The sequence below is a fragment of the Salvia hispanica genome, chromosome 1 (assembly GCF_029641045.1).
Source record: "Salvia hispanica isolate PSC_SH4W2 chromosome 1, Shi_PSC_v1, whole genome shotgun sequence".
NCBI classification, from domain to species: domain Eukaryota; kingdom Viridiplantae; phylum Streptophyta; class Magnoliopsida; order Lamiales; family Lamiaceae; genus Salvia; species Salvia hispanica.
Window position 1 is genome coordinate 43,568,898 of NC_142692.1, and position 17,860 is coordinate 43,586,757.

At 33.4% G+C, this 17,860-nt stretch overlaps 1 protein-coding gene and 1 long non-coding RNA gene across 2 annotated transcripts; one reads left to right on the top strand and one right to left on the bottom strand.

The window, feature by feature from the left end:
* The first annotated feature begins 11,608 nt into the window (after window positions 1–11,608).
* On the top strand, window positions 11,609–13,558 carry LOC125199718 (uncharacterized). Its single transcript, XR_007172621.2, has 4 exons — window positions 11,609–11,787; window positions 11,875–11,929; window positions 12,702–13,027; window positions 13,105–13,558. It is a non-coding gene; the product is annotated as an uncharacterized LOC125199718 (long non-coding RNA).
* A 190-nt stretch (window positions 13,559–13,748) lies between these two features.
* Window positions 13,749–16,479, bottom strand: LOC125223662 (serine carboxypeptidase-like 11). The gene is made up of 14 exons (XM_048126909.2): window positions 16,280–16,479; window positions 16,047–16,192; window positions 15,833–15,909; window positions 15,636–15,758; window positions 15,444–15,546; window positions 15,323–15,360; window positions 15,141–15,242; window positions 14,898–14,984; window positions 14,651–14,806; window positions 14,508–14,576; window positions 14,313–14,431; window positions 14,113–14,226; window positions 13,977–14,037; window positions 13,749–13,885 (listed from the first exon to the last, which is right to left on the bottom strand). Exons 1-14 carry the CDS (start codon window positions 16,408–16,410, stop codon window positions 13,802–13,804), a joined length of 1,410 nt encoding a protein of 469 aa, XP_047982866.1. The 5' UTR covers window positions 16,411–16,479; the 3' UTR covers window positions 13,749–13,801.
* Between the last annotated feature and the right edge of the window lie 1,381 nt (window positions 16,480–17,860).

Here is a 17,860-nt window from a genome sequence, read left to right on the forward strand (position 1 = left end):
AGAGAGAGAGAGAGAGAGAGAGAGAGAGAGAGAGAGAGAGATTATATTGAACAATATTTAGTGAAAATTAAGAAGAGAGACCCCTTACACAGTGACACTATCATGGTATGTTATCTCTTTGTAAATTAACACTACAATTTGATATTAAAACCATATTAAAGGCATAGTAATAAACTATTAAAGGCACTTTTTACTATTTGTTTGATCAAATCCATATATTAAAGAAAAATTAAGGAGAGATATCAACTTCAACCGATTCATAATTAGCAAACCCAATTTAATGTGATAGCCAACATATTCTAACAAATTTGAAACTTTTATTATGCAACATTCGATAGAATGGTCTATAAATCTCAATCAATTCTCACCAAACTTAAAACAAATTGAATCAAAACTACACTACAACACATCCACTCCAAAGAAGAAGCTTTCTTTGTTCATTACCATTATTCAACTAGGGCTTCTCATTTCTTGCATTGTAGCAGAGCACTCCACCATTACTGATAACAGAATTGGATTGAGTTATTTAGTTTTTCAATCCATCCATTGTTAGATCACTCATGTTTAATAAGCATCTGAGATTTCGTTTGGACAAATTAATATAACTGTTTATTAGATGCAAAATCTGTATGTACATAATAAGAGAATGGAAAATTACATAACATATATCAGCAGAATAAAATAAATAATTGAAGAAACAATAAAATGTTTTGATTTTTGCAAAAAAAAGAGGAATGATTCAACTACCGTGAGACGATGAAAAAATAAAAAATTCACGTTTAGTAACATACACAAACAGAATAGAAAATTCCAAGTGCTTTAATCCAAGCAAGAAAGGAAATTCATTTTAGAAATGAAGATGGGTGCGATTTTAGAGTAGGAAGAGACATAGCCATCTTCTTATCATTTCCAAACACTCTCTAGACTTGTGTTCTGGTGCTGTATGCCCTGCCCCCTGCATATATACATTGCAACCATAAAAATATGTTACTAATATTTTACTTCATTTCAAATTAAATATATAAAAATATTGCATATTTAACTTGCCTTGACTGTAGCAAACATGAGGTAAGCCTCCTTGATCTTACTCTTGTATAGCTCTGTGTATATGCAAATCATATAACACACAAGGTTGAGCAATGAGATTTTTACTTCAATAATCAGTTGCTAGAGTAGCAAAATTCACCCTGCAACTTGAGCATCGACGGTCCACGCCCTCCACTCATCATTCACGGACACATTCAGTTTGCGTATCCATTTCAACGTGGCAATGTAAGGTACAGTCATGTCAAAAACAAAGATCAGCTGAATAGCTTCACTAAAGTTGTCAAAAACATGTAAATGAGTTTACAGACCGTGGGATCAAATTTTGAGGTCACCTATACACCAAGGCTTGGAAGCCTCTATCACTCAGCTTTTGATGATACTCGACAACACTCAGTTAGGTCGTGGGATCAAATTTTTTCGTTCGTAGAAAAAAATAAACTCGGGTAAAGTTCGTGATATTATTTGCCAAATTTAAAGTTCGTGGGAAAAATTCAACTTTTTGAAAATTTCATGATATTAGATGCCAATATCCCTTTTAATTATGTACTTTTTTAATATTATTTTTTAGTAATTTGTAATAGTATTTCAGGTTTTTTTAATGCATTAAAATATTGTAGAAATATTTTAGTAATTGATATTTAAATTGAATAATAGAATAGTAAACACGTGAATAGTGTACGAAGATGCCTTGCTGAAGAGCACATGTATGGATGTTGTGCTCTTGTTGAAGAGAGGGAATTAAAATTTAATAAAAGTCGGTCTGGACCCACATTGTGCTCTGGTGCAAGAGCACGGGCGCAAGAGCACGATGTAGATTCTCTAAACAAGATAGAGGAAAAGTAAAAAAACAGATGGAAAAGACCGGATAAGATAAAGAAATAAAATTTCCATTTTTATAATAAGATTATTTTTCGTAGAATGGGTTAACGAGGGATTACTATATTTTCAATGTCAAAGGAAGAACGAAATAGCTAGAAAAAAAATTGAAATTTTACCAAAATGACCCTTGTGATGTTTATCAATACATCTACTCTCCGAAGAATGTGAACATGTTGAGAGACAACTGTATTGACGCATCATTCTCATGTGTTCATTTGTTATCACCGTACTACCCAAATTTGGTCTTGATTCATGACTATGATATACTGAGTGGATATTGTGTGGCTTGTAACGTGTGACGTGACAACATACATCCATCGCAAAAATACACCCATTTTGATACCTATACTCCAAAGTACACTAATACATTATAATGGTGTCATTTGTTAGATAATAGTACCAAGATATAATTTAAGATTGAGTTGTTAAATTATTTTAGTTGGAAAAAATTTGATACTACTAATCATCCCATGATTATCTATTTTAGAATTGAATTATGGGAACAAATCTCATAAACCAAACACATTACATATTTCTGAGATACAATCTTACAAATCGAACAATCCCTATATTTATTATTGTATCCGTCCCATAAAAAATACTACTAATAAATTAAAAAAACAATAACAGTAAATTACAAAAATTGGACTATGAAATTAAAGATACATAATTAATACTCAAAATTAGAAAAACAACAAATTGTAGATATAAGAAGGATTATATGTGCAGAAAAAGAAGAAGAAGAGATTTTTGTGTGTAATAACAAATTAGATCTCAGTTTATAGAGGATGAAAAATTATGAATTTTGATATAACTTTCTTATTTTTTAAAAATTATATATAAAAATTATAAATATTGTTCTTTAAAAATAGAAACTACTATCTTTGTCCATTAAAAATCTAGAAATTATTTCCATTTTGGGCCGTCCTTTAAAAATAAAACTTTTGAATAATTCTAATATTTTAGAACATGAACCCCACAATCCAGTTTAATCTGATAACCCACATTTTCTAACAAAATTGTTAACTTTTATTCTGTAACATTTGATAGCATGATCTAAAAAACCCAGTCAATTCTCAGCATGAAACAGTCAAAACTACACTACACCACATCTACTCCAAAGATGAAGCTTTTTTTGTTCATTACCATGTTTCAACTAGGGCTTATCATTTCTTACGTTGTTGCATAGCATTCCACCATTTCTGATTTCATAATTGGATTGAGTTAGTTAGTTTTTCAATATATGTGACTTTAGAAATCACTATATATGGTCATGATTAATAAGCATCTAGGATTTCCTTTGGCCAAATTAATTTAACTGTTTATTAGTGACAAAATCTTTATATGCTTAATAATTGAATGGAGTATTTGTTGATTTTGCAATAAAGGGGAACGACTTGACTACAGTGGGATGAAAAAAAATCGATATACGAATTTTGTAACATACACAAACAGAAAAAGAAATCGAAAATTCCAGTGCTTTAATCCAAGCAAGAATGGAAATGTATTATAGAAATGAAGATGAAAAAGATTTTAGAGTGGGAAGAGAGATAACCACCTTCTTAACATTTCCAAACACTCTCTAGGGAATACATGGCATGGTGGTTCATTTTGGCTGGAGAGGGAGAGGGAGCCGATTGGATCATCTACTAGAGACGGTAGGAACCTTCTAGAACCGTCTTATGGTAGTGTTGGGATTTCTTTGCAAATTAGGTCCAGAATCTGATCATGATAGACAAACTTGGCGCACTGCACTTGATTAAAAGGCAAAGCAATCAGGGTCGTCTAAAACATCAAAATCAATTGACATTTGCAAAGAAAATATCATTAGTGATGTATACCTGATTAATAATATAAAGAGCAAATAAACATTCGATATTATTGGGATCTGGATTCACATACTCTACGTTGCAGCTGATTCTTGCTCATTGAAGTCATTATTGAAGACATGGAAGATGAAGCCAAGAACGAAATGAAAGCATCTTTGAGTAGCAACTTCACCAATACCATCATGTTCGTAGACAACACTTGAGGTATAATATCAATAGCACTAGTTTAAATTTAGTTATTTGCACTATTTATGAGTTTCACACCTATTAGGAGTAATATTAATACTAGATGAATTTAAAAACTAAAAAAAAGACTGTAAAGACTATGCTTCTATGCATGGAAGTAACTATTTTTATTCAAATCACATATACACCCTATGTCCGTGGAAAGTAGGAGTATAAACTTTTGATTAGACATGAATTTTAATCACAAATTGGTAAAGTAAGAGAGATGTGAGAGAGGTAGTAGTGAAAGTAGTTTTAGTGAAGAATGAGGTCCACATTATTAGTAGTTGGATTCTAAAATTAGAAAGTTTATATTTTTTAGTAACGGACTAAAAATGAAATTGTTAATACTTTTCATGAAAACGGCTAAACTTCGTTGAATTTCTCACAGTCATTATGAAACCCTAGTTAATTCTTTAGATGGATAATGTTTCAACATAAAATGACATCACTCATCATTGTGTGTGTGAGTGTGTTAACGTAGGCAACGGAAGTAACATGGTGGCCTTTCCATAAATGTTAACCATCAGATCCATAAACATTTGTTAATTATTGTTTCGATGATGATCGTTGGATTGATTCCATGCCCTTGCAACATTCAACTAAATAATTGTCCTATATGTTGTTTTTTTTGAAATGAAGGGGAATGATTCGACTAACGAAATAGTACAAGTTTTATGTTGGGTTAGGGCTCCCAAATTATGGAAAAAAGACTCAAATATTATTGGCCCATTTATTTACATAAATAGATCAATGGAGAACTTATAAATACCTATCATGTGTGTAGGAGCCGCCACAATTGAGAGAAGAAAGAGAGAGAAACGTGTAGAAGGAAAGGAGGGGTAAAAGAGTGTTCTCCAAGTTTCTGCACTGCGCAGTCTCGGGTTTTGTCTCGATCGGGGGTCCAAACGTTGTCCGATCGACTTAAAATTTTAACTGGAGGTAGAAGACTCGTGGTTGTTCTTCATTCTGACCGAAGGAAATTGAATTTGAACGGTTAGATCTTTAGTTATAAATTTCTGAACGTGACTACAGTTCTTGAGATGTTTATTTCATCTATTTTGAAGTTGTATTGATTATCTAGTGCCTTCGTTGTGTTGTTAAGGATTAGATATCATTGTAAACTTCTTGCTTGTATTCTCTCCTTGGTGATAGTGGATTTGGTAGACCGGTGTGTCTCGTGGTTTTTATCTCTTCACATTGAAGAGAGTTTTCCACGTAAAATCTTGGTGTTGATATTTTCATTATCGTTTTCTCATTATCATATTATTGATTCGTCCACATTAGTTTCTATTATATTGTGCTCCTATCATATTCTTGCAATTAGGGAGGTTTGTTTATCCGTTGCGCCTCAGAATTAGGCCATTCCTCCCAATAGAGTGGTATCAAGAGCCATGGTTTCCTTGAATGGAATGAATTATCACATTTGGAAGGGCAAGATCAAAGATCTTTTATTTGTGAGAAGTTTGCATCAACCTGTGTTCGCCTCTGAGAAGCCGCAGTCAAAGAATGATGAAGATTGGGCTTTTGAGCATGAACAGGTGTGTGGTTATATCCGAATGTGGGTGGACGACAATGTTCGCAATCTTGTTGAAAATGAAAAAAATGCGAAGACACTCTGGAATACTCTTGAGAAGCTGTACGCCTCCAAGACAGGTAACAACAAACTTTATCTGTTGAAACAGTTGATTAATTTGAGATACTCTGAAGACTCGTCTATATCGAATCATGTGAATGAGTTTCAAGGCGTGTTAAATCAATTGTCTAGTGTTGGTGTTACTTTTGAGGACGAGATACTTGGCTTATGGTTACTGAATATTTTGCCTGACTCTTGGGAGACATTTTGAGTCTCGCACACTAACTCTACTTCTGATGAAAAAATGTCATTTGATTATGCCAAGAATGGAATTCTCAATGAAGAGATTCGAAGGAAGACTCGGGGCACATCGTCGCAGAATGAAGTCTTGTTTACAGAGCAGAGGGGGAGAAATCCAAATAGAGGTCAAGGTAATAGTGGAAGGAGTAGAAGCAAGTCTAGATCATCCAAATACAAGGATGTTGAGTGTCATTATTTCCACAAACCAGGTCATATCAAGAAAAATTATTGGTCTTTGAAGAACAAAAAGAATGGAAATAATAAGGATGCAGAGAAGTCAAGTCTGAAGAATATAGTACTGACCGTGTTGCTACTGCTACAAGTGATGATCTTATCATTGTTTTCTGATGACCATGATATCAATTTGGTCTCTTCTGATATATGTTGGGTTGGTGACTCCGGTGCCGCAATCCATGTTACTCCCATAAGAGAGTTTTTCAGCATTTACACTGTAGGTGACTTTAGTCCTTTGAGGATGGGCGACAGTGGTCTTACTAAGTTATTGGCATTGGAAATATTCATTTGAAAATGAAGAATGGTTCTACAGTGCTACTTCGAGATGTTAGACATGCTCCAGATGTTCGACAGAACTTGATTTCCATTGGGAGACTTGATAGTGATGGCTATGGAAATAACTTTGTTGATGGAAAATGGAAGATCAGCAAAGGGTCCCTGATATTGGCTAAAGGTTTGAAGTTGAAGGAAAATCTGTATATGTTAGAAGCTTCAATTTCAGATGACTCGGTGAATATAAGATATAATGGTAATATTTCATTTTGGGGGTACAGTTGTACCCCCTTGTACCTTAGTGGATACGCCACCGTTGGTAATAGACCCCACAATCCACTCACCTTTTATTATAAAACTAATATATAAAAGTAGGACCCACATTCCACTATCTTTTTTCACTAACTTTCCTTTATATTTCTTAAAACTCGTGTCAAACTCAACCGAAACTCCTAAAGTGGGACGAAGAGGATGTATACGAAATTACTCTACAAAGGCCAGTGGACCAACCAAGTTTAGCATTCAATGAACTCCTAACTCTTTTAAATCCCTATCTGATTGATTTCACAATCTGTCACCTTTTTGAAATCGACAAAAATTAACAGTCATATATTATGAAAACAATCTTACCACCATAAGAGTCACCAGTAACATAGATTCTTGATAAACTATAAGGATGAGCTATGTATTCATATTCATGACAGTGAAACCAACAAAAGAAGTTAAACTTCATCATCGCTATCAATAACAACAATAACAATAACCAACAAATTAAAAAACATGTCAAGCAAAAGCAACCTTGTGTAGAAACATGTCGAATTTTTTAAATATTCAATTAATCTAATAAATTTTCTTATCTTTTCTTTATTTTCTTATAAAGTTTAATTCTTTTAATATATTTAATATTTTTTTTATATTTTCTATTTGTCTCACAATAAATTTTTAAAGTGTTTTTTACTTCTTTTTAATTTATTTATTTTATTATTTCTAATTATTATCATTTTTTGGATAGTGAATTTTCTTACCGAAGAATTAATGTCATACTAAAGTTAAGTTAAAAGATGGATTCTGAAGCTTCAAGTATAACATTACTGGAGGTATTACTATATTGTAAGCATCAATCTCATGTGGTCATTTTTCCATACCGTACTGCCAAAATTTGGTCTTGATTCATGACTATGATATACTGAGTGGATATTGTGTGGCTTGGAACGTGTGACGTGGCAACATACATCCATCGCCTAATATACCACATAATCACCATCCCCATTTTGATACCTATATCTATACTCCCAGGCCGACGCAGAAATATTTACCAATAGGAATTGGAATTTCTAAATTTTATTTTAAATTATATTTTTGAGTGATTTAAATTATTTATAGGACTTTTACATAATAATTTGTACTAAACTTGAATAAATTTTTAAAAAATATTAATAGAAAAAAGTTGAAAAAATAATTTTATTGAGTGCTTTAGCCCCTCCTCTCTGTTACTTGGGTCCACCAGTGATAATACATACGGTATAATGGTGTCGTTTTCTATATAAAATAGTATCAAGATATACTTTAGAATTTAATTATGAGATTATTTTAGTTGAAAGGAGTTAGCTATGGCTAATTGTCCCATGATTATTCATCTAGGATTGAATTATAGGAATAAATTTTATAAACCAAACATACTACTCCCTCCGTTTAGGGCTGGGATTCAGTCGATTCGGTTACTAACCGAACCGACAAGTCAATTAACCGACAATATTTCGGTTCCCAACCAAAAAACAAAACCGGCACCAACAAGTAGTCAGTTAGTTCAGTTAGAACCGAACGGTTAACCATTAACCGATGGAACCGAAAATTACTGAAAATTTTTACTTAATTATGCTGTTCCATGAGATTTGAAGTAGGATACAGCCAATCAATGCATTGACGGATTATTGGTAAATCCTTGTTCTATTTTCTTCTTTTTATAATAGTCTATTCTCTCCTTTCTCTGTTGATAGAACGTTGTGGGACAATCAACATATTTTTTTTTATCTTTTATCCTTATCATTCTCTATACTTATTTACAAATTTATTGCATATAATCTAATTATTTCTTATGTACAATGTAGTCCACGAAACTTTACTCATAGTTGTAAATATGTTGGCTAAATTATTTTTTATATATACTAGTTATTTAATAGCTACTCCATATAGAAACTTCTAAAAATATTTAATAATTGTAATCTATTAATCTCGGCTAATATTTATAGAATCTAGGATTAAGGATTTTGTGGAAATATTATTCTAAGAAAATCGAAAAGGAAATTCAAAAATGAAAAAGAAATTAACAAGCAAGGCTGAAACTATTTGCCAACATCTCATAAAATAAAATAAAAATCAATTTATAAACTATAAAACAATCATGTTAATCTATTTGTATTATTTAAATTTAAATTTAAATTATGCCTCAACTTCTGTTCACCTTCATTAAAAAACATGCATTTAAGAAAATTGCATAAACCCACAAAATCACTTATGTATCTTAAAATATCCCACATTGACTTTGACAATATAATAAGAATACAAAACATTGTTATAAAAAATAAGCCTCTTCCTTTGGGCCTTTGGGCTTTGGTATATACATATGTGGCTCATAGCCCATATAAATATGAGTCTACAATATAGGTGGACTTAAATTAATCGGTTTTCGGTTCGGTTAATCTCGGTTTGAACCGATAACCGACATCAATGCGGGGCTCCTGACCGGACCTGAACCGTAACTGTTATTTTCGGTTTTCGGTTAACTGAAAATTGACATTTTCGGTTCGGTTCTCGGTTAACCGAGAACCGACAAACCGAATACCCAGCCCTAACTCCGTTTCATAGTAATAGAGTCATTTTGCCATTTTGATACGTTCAATAGTAATAGAGTTATTTCCCTTTTTAGTAAAAAGTCAACACATTTTTTCACACCTACTTTACTCTCTCTTACTTTATTCTTTCTTCATCTCTCTACCTTTTGTCATTTTCCACTTTACTCTCTCTTTACTTAATTCACCTAACACAATTTTTCTTAATCTCCGTGCCGAAAAGAAACGCCTCCATTACTATGGAACGGAGGGAGTACATATTTAATTTTGAGATACAATCTTACAAAGCGAATACTCCATATATTTATTATTCTATCCGTACCATAAAAAATACTAATAAAAAAACAATAACAGTAAGTCACAAAAATTGGAATATGAAATTAAAGATAACATAATTAATACTCAAAATTAGAAAAACAACAAATTTTAGATATAAGAAGGATTATGTGTAGAAAAAAAAAGAAGAGATTTTTGTGTGTAATAGTAACGAATTAGGTCTCAGTTTATAGAGGATGAAAAATTATGAATTTTGATATAACTTTTTATTTTTAAAGATAATATATAAAAGTTACTAATTATGTTCTTTAAAAATAGAAACTATTATCTCTGTCCTTTAAAAGTAAAAATTATTTTCATTTTGGGCAGTCTCTTAAAAATATAAATTATTTTCATTTTGGATTGTTCCTTAAAATAGAAACTTTTGAATCTTTCTACTATTTTAGAACGTGGACCGCACAATGCACTAACACTAATTTCACTACTTTTTCTTCTCCTTTCTCTAACATTACCTATTTTTCTTTTCCACTCTCTTACTTTACTAATTGTGCACTAAAACTCGTGCCGTTCAAAAGTTTCTATTCTTTAAGGACGGATGTAATATGCCCGTCCTTTAAAATTAAAAATATTCTATTTTAGTATAACCTTGCACTCAGGGGCGGATCTACTCTATATACACAAGGGGCAATTGCCCCACCTCTACTTTTCATTTATCCATAGATATATACAATATATTATTATAATATGTGTATTATTAATAACTTTGCCCCTGTAATATTTTATTAGAAAAATCTTTGTTGCCCCATTGAAAAAAAACGAAAAGTCAAATATGTACTTTAATTAATATTTAATAATACTTAGTTGTTTTTAGAGAGAAAATCAAAAGTTATTTGAATATTGAAAAATCAAATGTTAGTCTTTCTCTGCTTTGGAACTTATAGAGAAAAATGAGAAGGAAACAAAAGAAAAATGAATTATGTGGAAATGGCTGTTGCGAATTTAATAAGATTTTTCATTGCGAATTATTTTCAAAACAATGCAGAAAAGAAGTGACTCAACTTAATTAGAACGGATGAAGTATAATTTTATTATCTTTATCATTTTATGTTTATTTATTTATCAATATATATTTATACTTTTGCCCCCTCTCGTACAAATTTCTGGCTTCGCCCCTGCTTGCACTCACCCATAGCATATTCTAATTTAATTCCATAAACACCTTACACTACTATCATTTGATATCTCTTTGTAAATTAACACTACAATGTGCTATTAAAACCATATTAAATTTGATATTAAAACCATATTAAAGGAAAAGTAATAAACTGATAGTAATACATATTAAAGGCATTTTTTACTACTCTCTTCTTTCGCGAAATGTTGTTCACGTTTGACTCTGTGCGTATTTTAAGAAATGTAAAGAAAAATGAGTGAAAAAGGTTAATGGAATGTGGAACCTACATTCCACTAACCTATTTCACATAATTTTATTTACAATTTATAATATTACGCTGCACTACTGATGATGTGAAGATCACTCTCAACTAACATTATCATTTATTTCTCTATCTTTCTTACGTTATCGAATATACACTAAAACTCGTACCGGACCAAATACTCATATTTTTCACGAAGAAGGAAGAGTATTTAAAACATATCAAGGATATATAACTTCAACCGTTTCATAATTGGCAAATTCAATTTAATCTGATAACCCACATATTCTAACAAAATTGAAACTTTTATTATGCAACATTAGATAGAATGGTCGATAAAACCCAATCAATTCTCAGCAAAACTTAAAACAATCAAAACTACACTACAACACATCTACTCCAAAGATGAAGCTTTTTTTGTTCATTACCATGTTTCAACTAGGGCTTATCATTTCTTACTTGTTGCATAGCATTCCACCATTTCTGATTTCATAATTGGATTGAGTTAGTTAGTTTTTCAATATATGTGACTTTAGAAATCACTATATATGGTCATGATTAATAAGCATCTAAGATTTCCTTTGGCCAAATTAATTGAACTGTATATTAGTGACAAAATATTTATATACAGTACATAATAAGTTAATGGAGTATGTGCTGATTTTGCAATAAGGGCACGTTTGGTAGCTCTTATAAGCCCACAAAAACATGTAAAAGCCCAAAAAAGGGGAAGTTATCTCATCTTCTCCACCGTTTGGTAGAGGACGAGTTTGTGAGAAGATCCGGCATAAAATTCCCGGATCTCGCGGATATTGACATTAGAATCGGCGATTCTTGCATTCCACTATCCCACAAAATTTGTGGTATTATTTTTTCTCCACTTCTCCGACTTGTCTTGTGAAGTTTTATGCCCAAATTGCCCTCTTAATTTTCGATCGCTTCATACACAGAGGGAGCACCAGAAACTCCTTGGTGGCGGTAAATCGAGGTCTCGGACCAGCACAGGTATGCCTTTGATGTTCACCCTTCAATCGTTGATTTGTACATTTGTGGAGGTGAGCATGTCCTGTAGACTTGTCGCTGAAGTTGGATCTAGGGGTATATGATGTTGTTTTTGAAAAGGGTTTTTGATTGCTGGTGTGGAATTTGCATATCTGTGATGAAATGTTGGTGCTCAGGATAACCATGTGGCTGGGTTGTTTATTTACTCACTCCCTTACAGTTGCTTCTCATTTCTTACTTTGTTCTTGTAGGATGGTATTACATCTTTGCTCTTATTTTTTTGTGTGATAAGGTTGCCATGGTCTGTGGATTCCTGCGGTCTATTTTCTTTCTATATGGCTATGACTGTTCAAGATGATATTTTTTGGGGAATTTTTAGATGTGGGCTCTTGAATTCCGGTGCTTTTTTTTTTGTGTTGGAATTTTGCCCTGAAGTAAAAAGTTTGTTTCTTTGTGCCAAGAAGTGTCCCCTCGATTCATTTGTGATGCTTAATTTTCTGAAATTGAGTGTGGGGGAGAGTAGTCTTGAAGATCGAATTGATTTGATTCTTGAAGATTGGAAGAAATTTAGGCTTCTAAGTCTTCAATTGGATCCAAAGATAACTACTTTACACCTTGTTTGAGTTAGGTTTCTTGGTTGAGGGAAACTTCCAAGTCTGCAACTCACAACCACCTTATAGCTTGATTTTAAAACACAATATAAAAATGGTGTCTTGATTCTGTAGTATTAGTTTTTTTGTACAACCTTTCTTATATTTTATCCCCCAAATCACAGGAAAAGAATCTATATATATACGGAGGAAGGTGAGGATTCAAGAAAATGGGATGAATTACTACCTGATGCACTAGGCCTAATATTCAAGAATCTCTCACTATGTGAGGTTCTAACAGTTGTTCCAGGAGTTTGCAAATCGTGGGGACGAGCAGCCACGGGGCCTTACTGCTGGCAAGAGATCGACGTTGAGGAATGGAGTCGAAATAGGAAGCCGGAGGTCGTGGATAGAATGCTCCGATTGCTAATAGCAAGAAGCCGTGGCTCTCTCCAAAAGCTCACTGTCTCTGGCCTCTCCTTGGACAAAACCCTTTTGTTCATAGCAATCAGTAAGTATTTAAGAATGTTTAGTTTAGTTTAGTTTTTCGACTCTTCGTTGCGTAATTCGTGCGATTTTGGTTGCAAGTGGTCGATCTCTGTGAAGTGTGAGACTGCTGCGAAATACACGACGCAGTAGTGGGGAAGGCTGCTGCAATGCTGTGTGTACGCAAACGACCGACATATGAGGAGTGGTGAAAGAGATACAACGATACCAGACGGACTTCCATTGCATGTGAGCTTTCGCTTTCCCTTCGAAGCCATTGAAACAACTTCAGTCGGAGGATGCTATTCAGCATGGATTTGCAATGAAAGCAAAGGATGGTGCAAGTGCTTATATGAAGGGAAAGGGGAGAAGTTGGCGCCAATGCGAGAAGATTTCCGCGCCAAGCTGAAGATTTGCAAAGACGACGGAGGATAAAGGGGACATTACATCTTAAAAAGTGGGGGCATTTTTGTATTCACGGGGCATAATATAACTATCCACTGTAATGACTAACCCTACCAAACAATGGATTAAGTTACAAAAAATTTCTACCAAACGCCATTATAAGCAATATTAGCTATTTAAAATTCTGGAAAAACCCATTATATGAGAAGTTAATAAAAGCCCTGCATTTCTACCAAACGAACCCTAAAGGGGAATGATTTGACTGCAGTGGGATGACAAAAAATCGATATACAAGTTTTGTAACATACACAAACAGAAACAGAAGTAGAAAACTCCGTTGCTTTAATCCAAGCAAGAATGGAAATTTATTATAGAAATGAAGATGATAAATATTTTAGAGTTGGAAGAGAGATAACCATCTTCTTAACATTTCCAAACACTCTCTAGGCTTGTATTCTGGTGCTGTATGCCCTGCCCCCTGCATATATGCATTGCAACCATCCAAAAAATGCTAATATTTTCTTTCATTTCAAATTAAATGCTTAAAATAAATTACATCTTTAACTTGCCTTGATTGTAGCAAACATGAGATAAGCTTCCTTGATCTTACTCTTGTATAGCTCAGTGTATCTGCAAATCACATAACACAATGTTGAGCAATGAGATATTTGCTTCAATCATTAGTTGCTACAGCAAAAAATTCACCCTGCAACTTGACCATCGACGGTCCACGCCCTCCATTCATCATACATGGACACATTCAGTTTGCGTATCCATTTCAACGTGGCAATATAAGGTATACTCATGTCATGATCACCGCTGAAACAAAGAGACGTATAGCTTCACTAACAATGTCGAAAAATATACGCAAGTACTAAAACAATGGGAATCAGATTTGATTTCACCTATACACCAAGGCTTGGAAGCCTCTATCACTCAGATTTTGATGATACTCAACAACGCTTTCTATGTCTTTTTCGTAGGTTACGCTCACGTTACATCTCGTCCAATAAGGTACCATACCCTGATTAATTGATTTTCAAGCAAAACGACATCTTAATAATGTGTTATACTCAAATTAAAAAAGTTGGCTAATGTACCTCTCTGATGTGTAGAGCTTCTCTCACAGTTTCATCGTTAGCCCATACGTAGGAGGTCACATAGTGACTCTGCAAAATACGACAGCTTTGAGTTAGGCCAATGATAACATGAAGGCAATGTGACAGGCAGAGTGGAGGAATACATGGCATGGTGGTTCATTTTGGCTGGAGAGGGAGAGGAAGCCGATTGGATCATCTACTAGAGACGGTAGGAACCTTCTAAAACCACCTTCTGGTAGTGTTGGGATTTCTTTGCAAATTAGGTTTAGAATTTGATCATGATTGACAAACTTGGTGCACTGCACTTAATTAAAAGGCAAAGCAATCAGAATCATCTAAAACATCAAAATCAATTGCATTTGCAAGGAAAATATCATTAGTGATGTATACCTGATTAATAATATAAAGAGCAAACAAACATTCGACATTATTTGGATCTGGATTCACATACTCTCCATTGCAGCTGATTCTTGCTTGCTGAAGTCATTATTCAAGACATGGAAGATCAAGCCAAGGACGAAATAAAAGAATCTTTGAGCAGCAACTTCACCAATACCATCATGTTCGTAGACAACACTTGAGATATAATATCTATAGCACTAGTTTAAATTCGCAAATAAACAACGAAAACACCTCAAATTGTTTGTCAGAAATGAGTGCCATTCTGTGAGCATAAGGTATCTGTTCATTCGTATCCTGAGCTTCATATGTCACTGGATTCCCAACAATGTAGCCCTGTTTTCATTCCACAAAATAATTACTATCTTCTTAGCCATACAAACCAGTGATAAAAAAAAATCACAAACTCTCATTACTTTGAGTGACATTATTGGCTCTAGTCCAGCTTCATTTCCTGCAAGTTTTCGACTTAAATGACGAGAAAACAAAAAAGGAAATAAATAAATCTTAAGCATATTTTATATCAGATGCAATTACCTTTAGCGATTTGAAGAGCAAGCATGGGAACAATCTTGCCACCATAAGAGTCACCAGTAACATAGAAACGATTCTTGATAAACTCGGGATGAGCTAACAACCACTGTATTTGAAACCAGCAAAAGAAGGTAAACTTCATCATCGCCAACAACAACAACAAAAATGAAAAAAAACATGTGAAGCAAAAGCAACCTTGCGTAGAAATGTGTAATTATGTTGGGTTGAATTAGTGTCGGAGGAAGAGTAGCCTCTTGTAGTGTTGGAATATGAAAATCCAGCTCCAACAGGGTAATCTAGGAATATAATGTTGGCAACCTAAGACCATTAACAACACCATTATCATGTAATGTGGCTGAATTCAAGAATGGAAACTTATTTATATGTCAAACCTTAGTCCAAGAATATGGGTTCAATACAAGAGAAGGTAAGCTTCCATCAAAGTTCTCAAAATCAAAGGCCAATGGACCTACATTTCAACATTAAATATTCTAATTATCACCAATCCAACAAATAGGCCACCAAGCTCAGAAAACATAGGATAAATAGCCAACACAAAACTACATTTCTTTGTGTGTGAGATAGTGACAGAGAGAAAGAAGAGACCGATTTCATAAAAGAAGCCGGAAAGGGCAGCGCAACCGGGGCCGCCAATGAGCCAGAGCAGCAAAGGGTCTCTAGCTGGGTGGTTTTCGGACTCGACGAAGTAGTAAAAGAGCTGGACTTCATCATTCTCTCCAACCCCAATATATCTGAATCCCACAAAACAACATCAATTCTTTCCAACTAAACAGAGTAAAACAGAGAAAAACAGAGTGAATTGAGAAATGGAAAAACACCCTGTTTCGAGTTTGAAAGGCAGAGCTCCGTCGTAGCCGGGAAGGGTTTCCACGATAGACTGTGAAGCAGCAGATTTGAATCGGACAAAAAGTAAAACAAGGAAATGCAAGAATGGCTTCATAAGCCACATTGCATTCCTAATTTAGTTCAAACGTGTATAATTAGAGTCGGCTGGCACAAGAAATTTAAATCCAATGAACATGTGATGTTACCTTATCCAATAGTGGTCCAAAACACCATTCATATCTTTATACTCGTCTTTTTTAGTACTCCGTATACGTTGATAAAATATCTCCCAACAACTACAATCAATAAATTATTAATGAGGTTAGGTGTGAATGAGTCTAACAACTATCGTTATACATAGGGGTGGGTCGATACGATATATCGTATCGAAAACGTTGTATCGTGTATCGTATCGAAAATATCGATATGAAAGAATTTCATATCGTTATCGTATCGAAAGTTTCGATATATCGAATTTCGATATATCGAACTTTCGATATAAAAAAATTTCATATCGTTATCGTATCGATATTTCGATATATCGTACCGAAATCCGATATATCGTTAAATATCGATATATATCGAAAATTTCGAGATATATCGATATATATCGAAAATAAAATATCGATATATATTGAAAATATCGATATATCAAAAATTTTCGATATAAAACGATATATCGCGATATAAGGAAATTCATATCGTTATCGTATCGAAAACTTACGATACGATATCGCATCGTATCGAAAATTCGATAATTTTTCGATATTTTTCAATACGATACGAGCGATATATCATTTTTTCAGTATTTTTCCCCAGCCCTAGTTATACATAATAACACTCTTCGCAACATTTCATTATGATATACCATAAAATCGGTACGATATAGGTATTTAAAATTTCAGATTGTTTAATACCGAAACTTCGGTATATAGTAGTTCAGTATATCAAAATATTTGATATAGTAATAACATGATATTTTCTCATATTGATATTTTTGGCACAATATACGGTACAACATTTTTAGTACGTCTCCTACTCTTGTATAGCTATGCGTATATGCAAATCACATAACACAATTTTGAGCAATGAAATTTTTATTTCAATCAATATTAGTATGATTATATCTGGATCTTTCGTACATGTAATTGATTTCACAAACATCGGCCCCCTTGGATGTACGGAATCAGCCAAGTACTAGCACATACTCTTTTCCTCCACGAAAAATAGTCTCATTTGTGGAAGACACTGAATTTTAATGAAAAATTAGTAAAGTAAGAAAGATTAGAGAAAAAATATATTAAATAGGAGAGCGAAAGATAAAAAGTAAGAAATAGAAGTAAAAAAGTGGATAAAGTATGAAATAAACTTTTCATTTTTTAAATGAGATTATTTTTCGTGGACACCTTAAAATGAAAAATTTTGATTATTTTTCATGGATGAAAGGAGCAAGATAACTGAAAAAAACTGAATTATACCAAAATGACCCTTGCTTTACCAACACATCTACGTTGTTATGGGAGGGATACATGTATCCAAACCCGAAAATCATATAAAATACCTCCTATACCCGA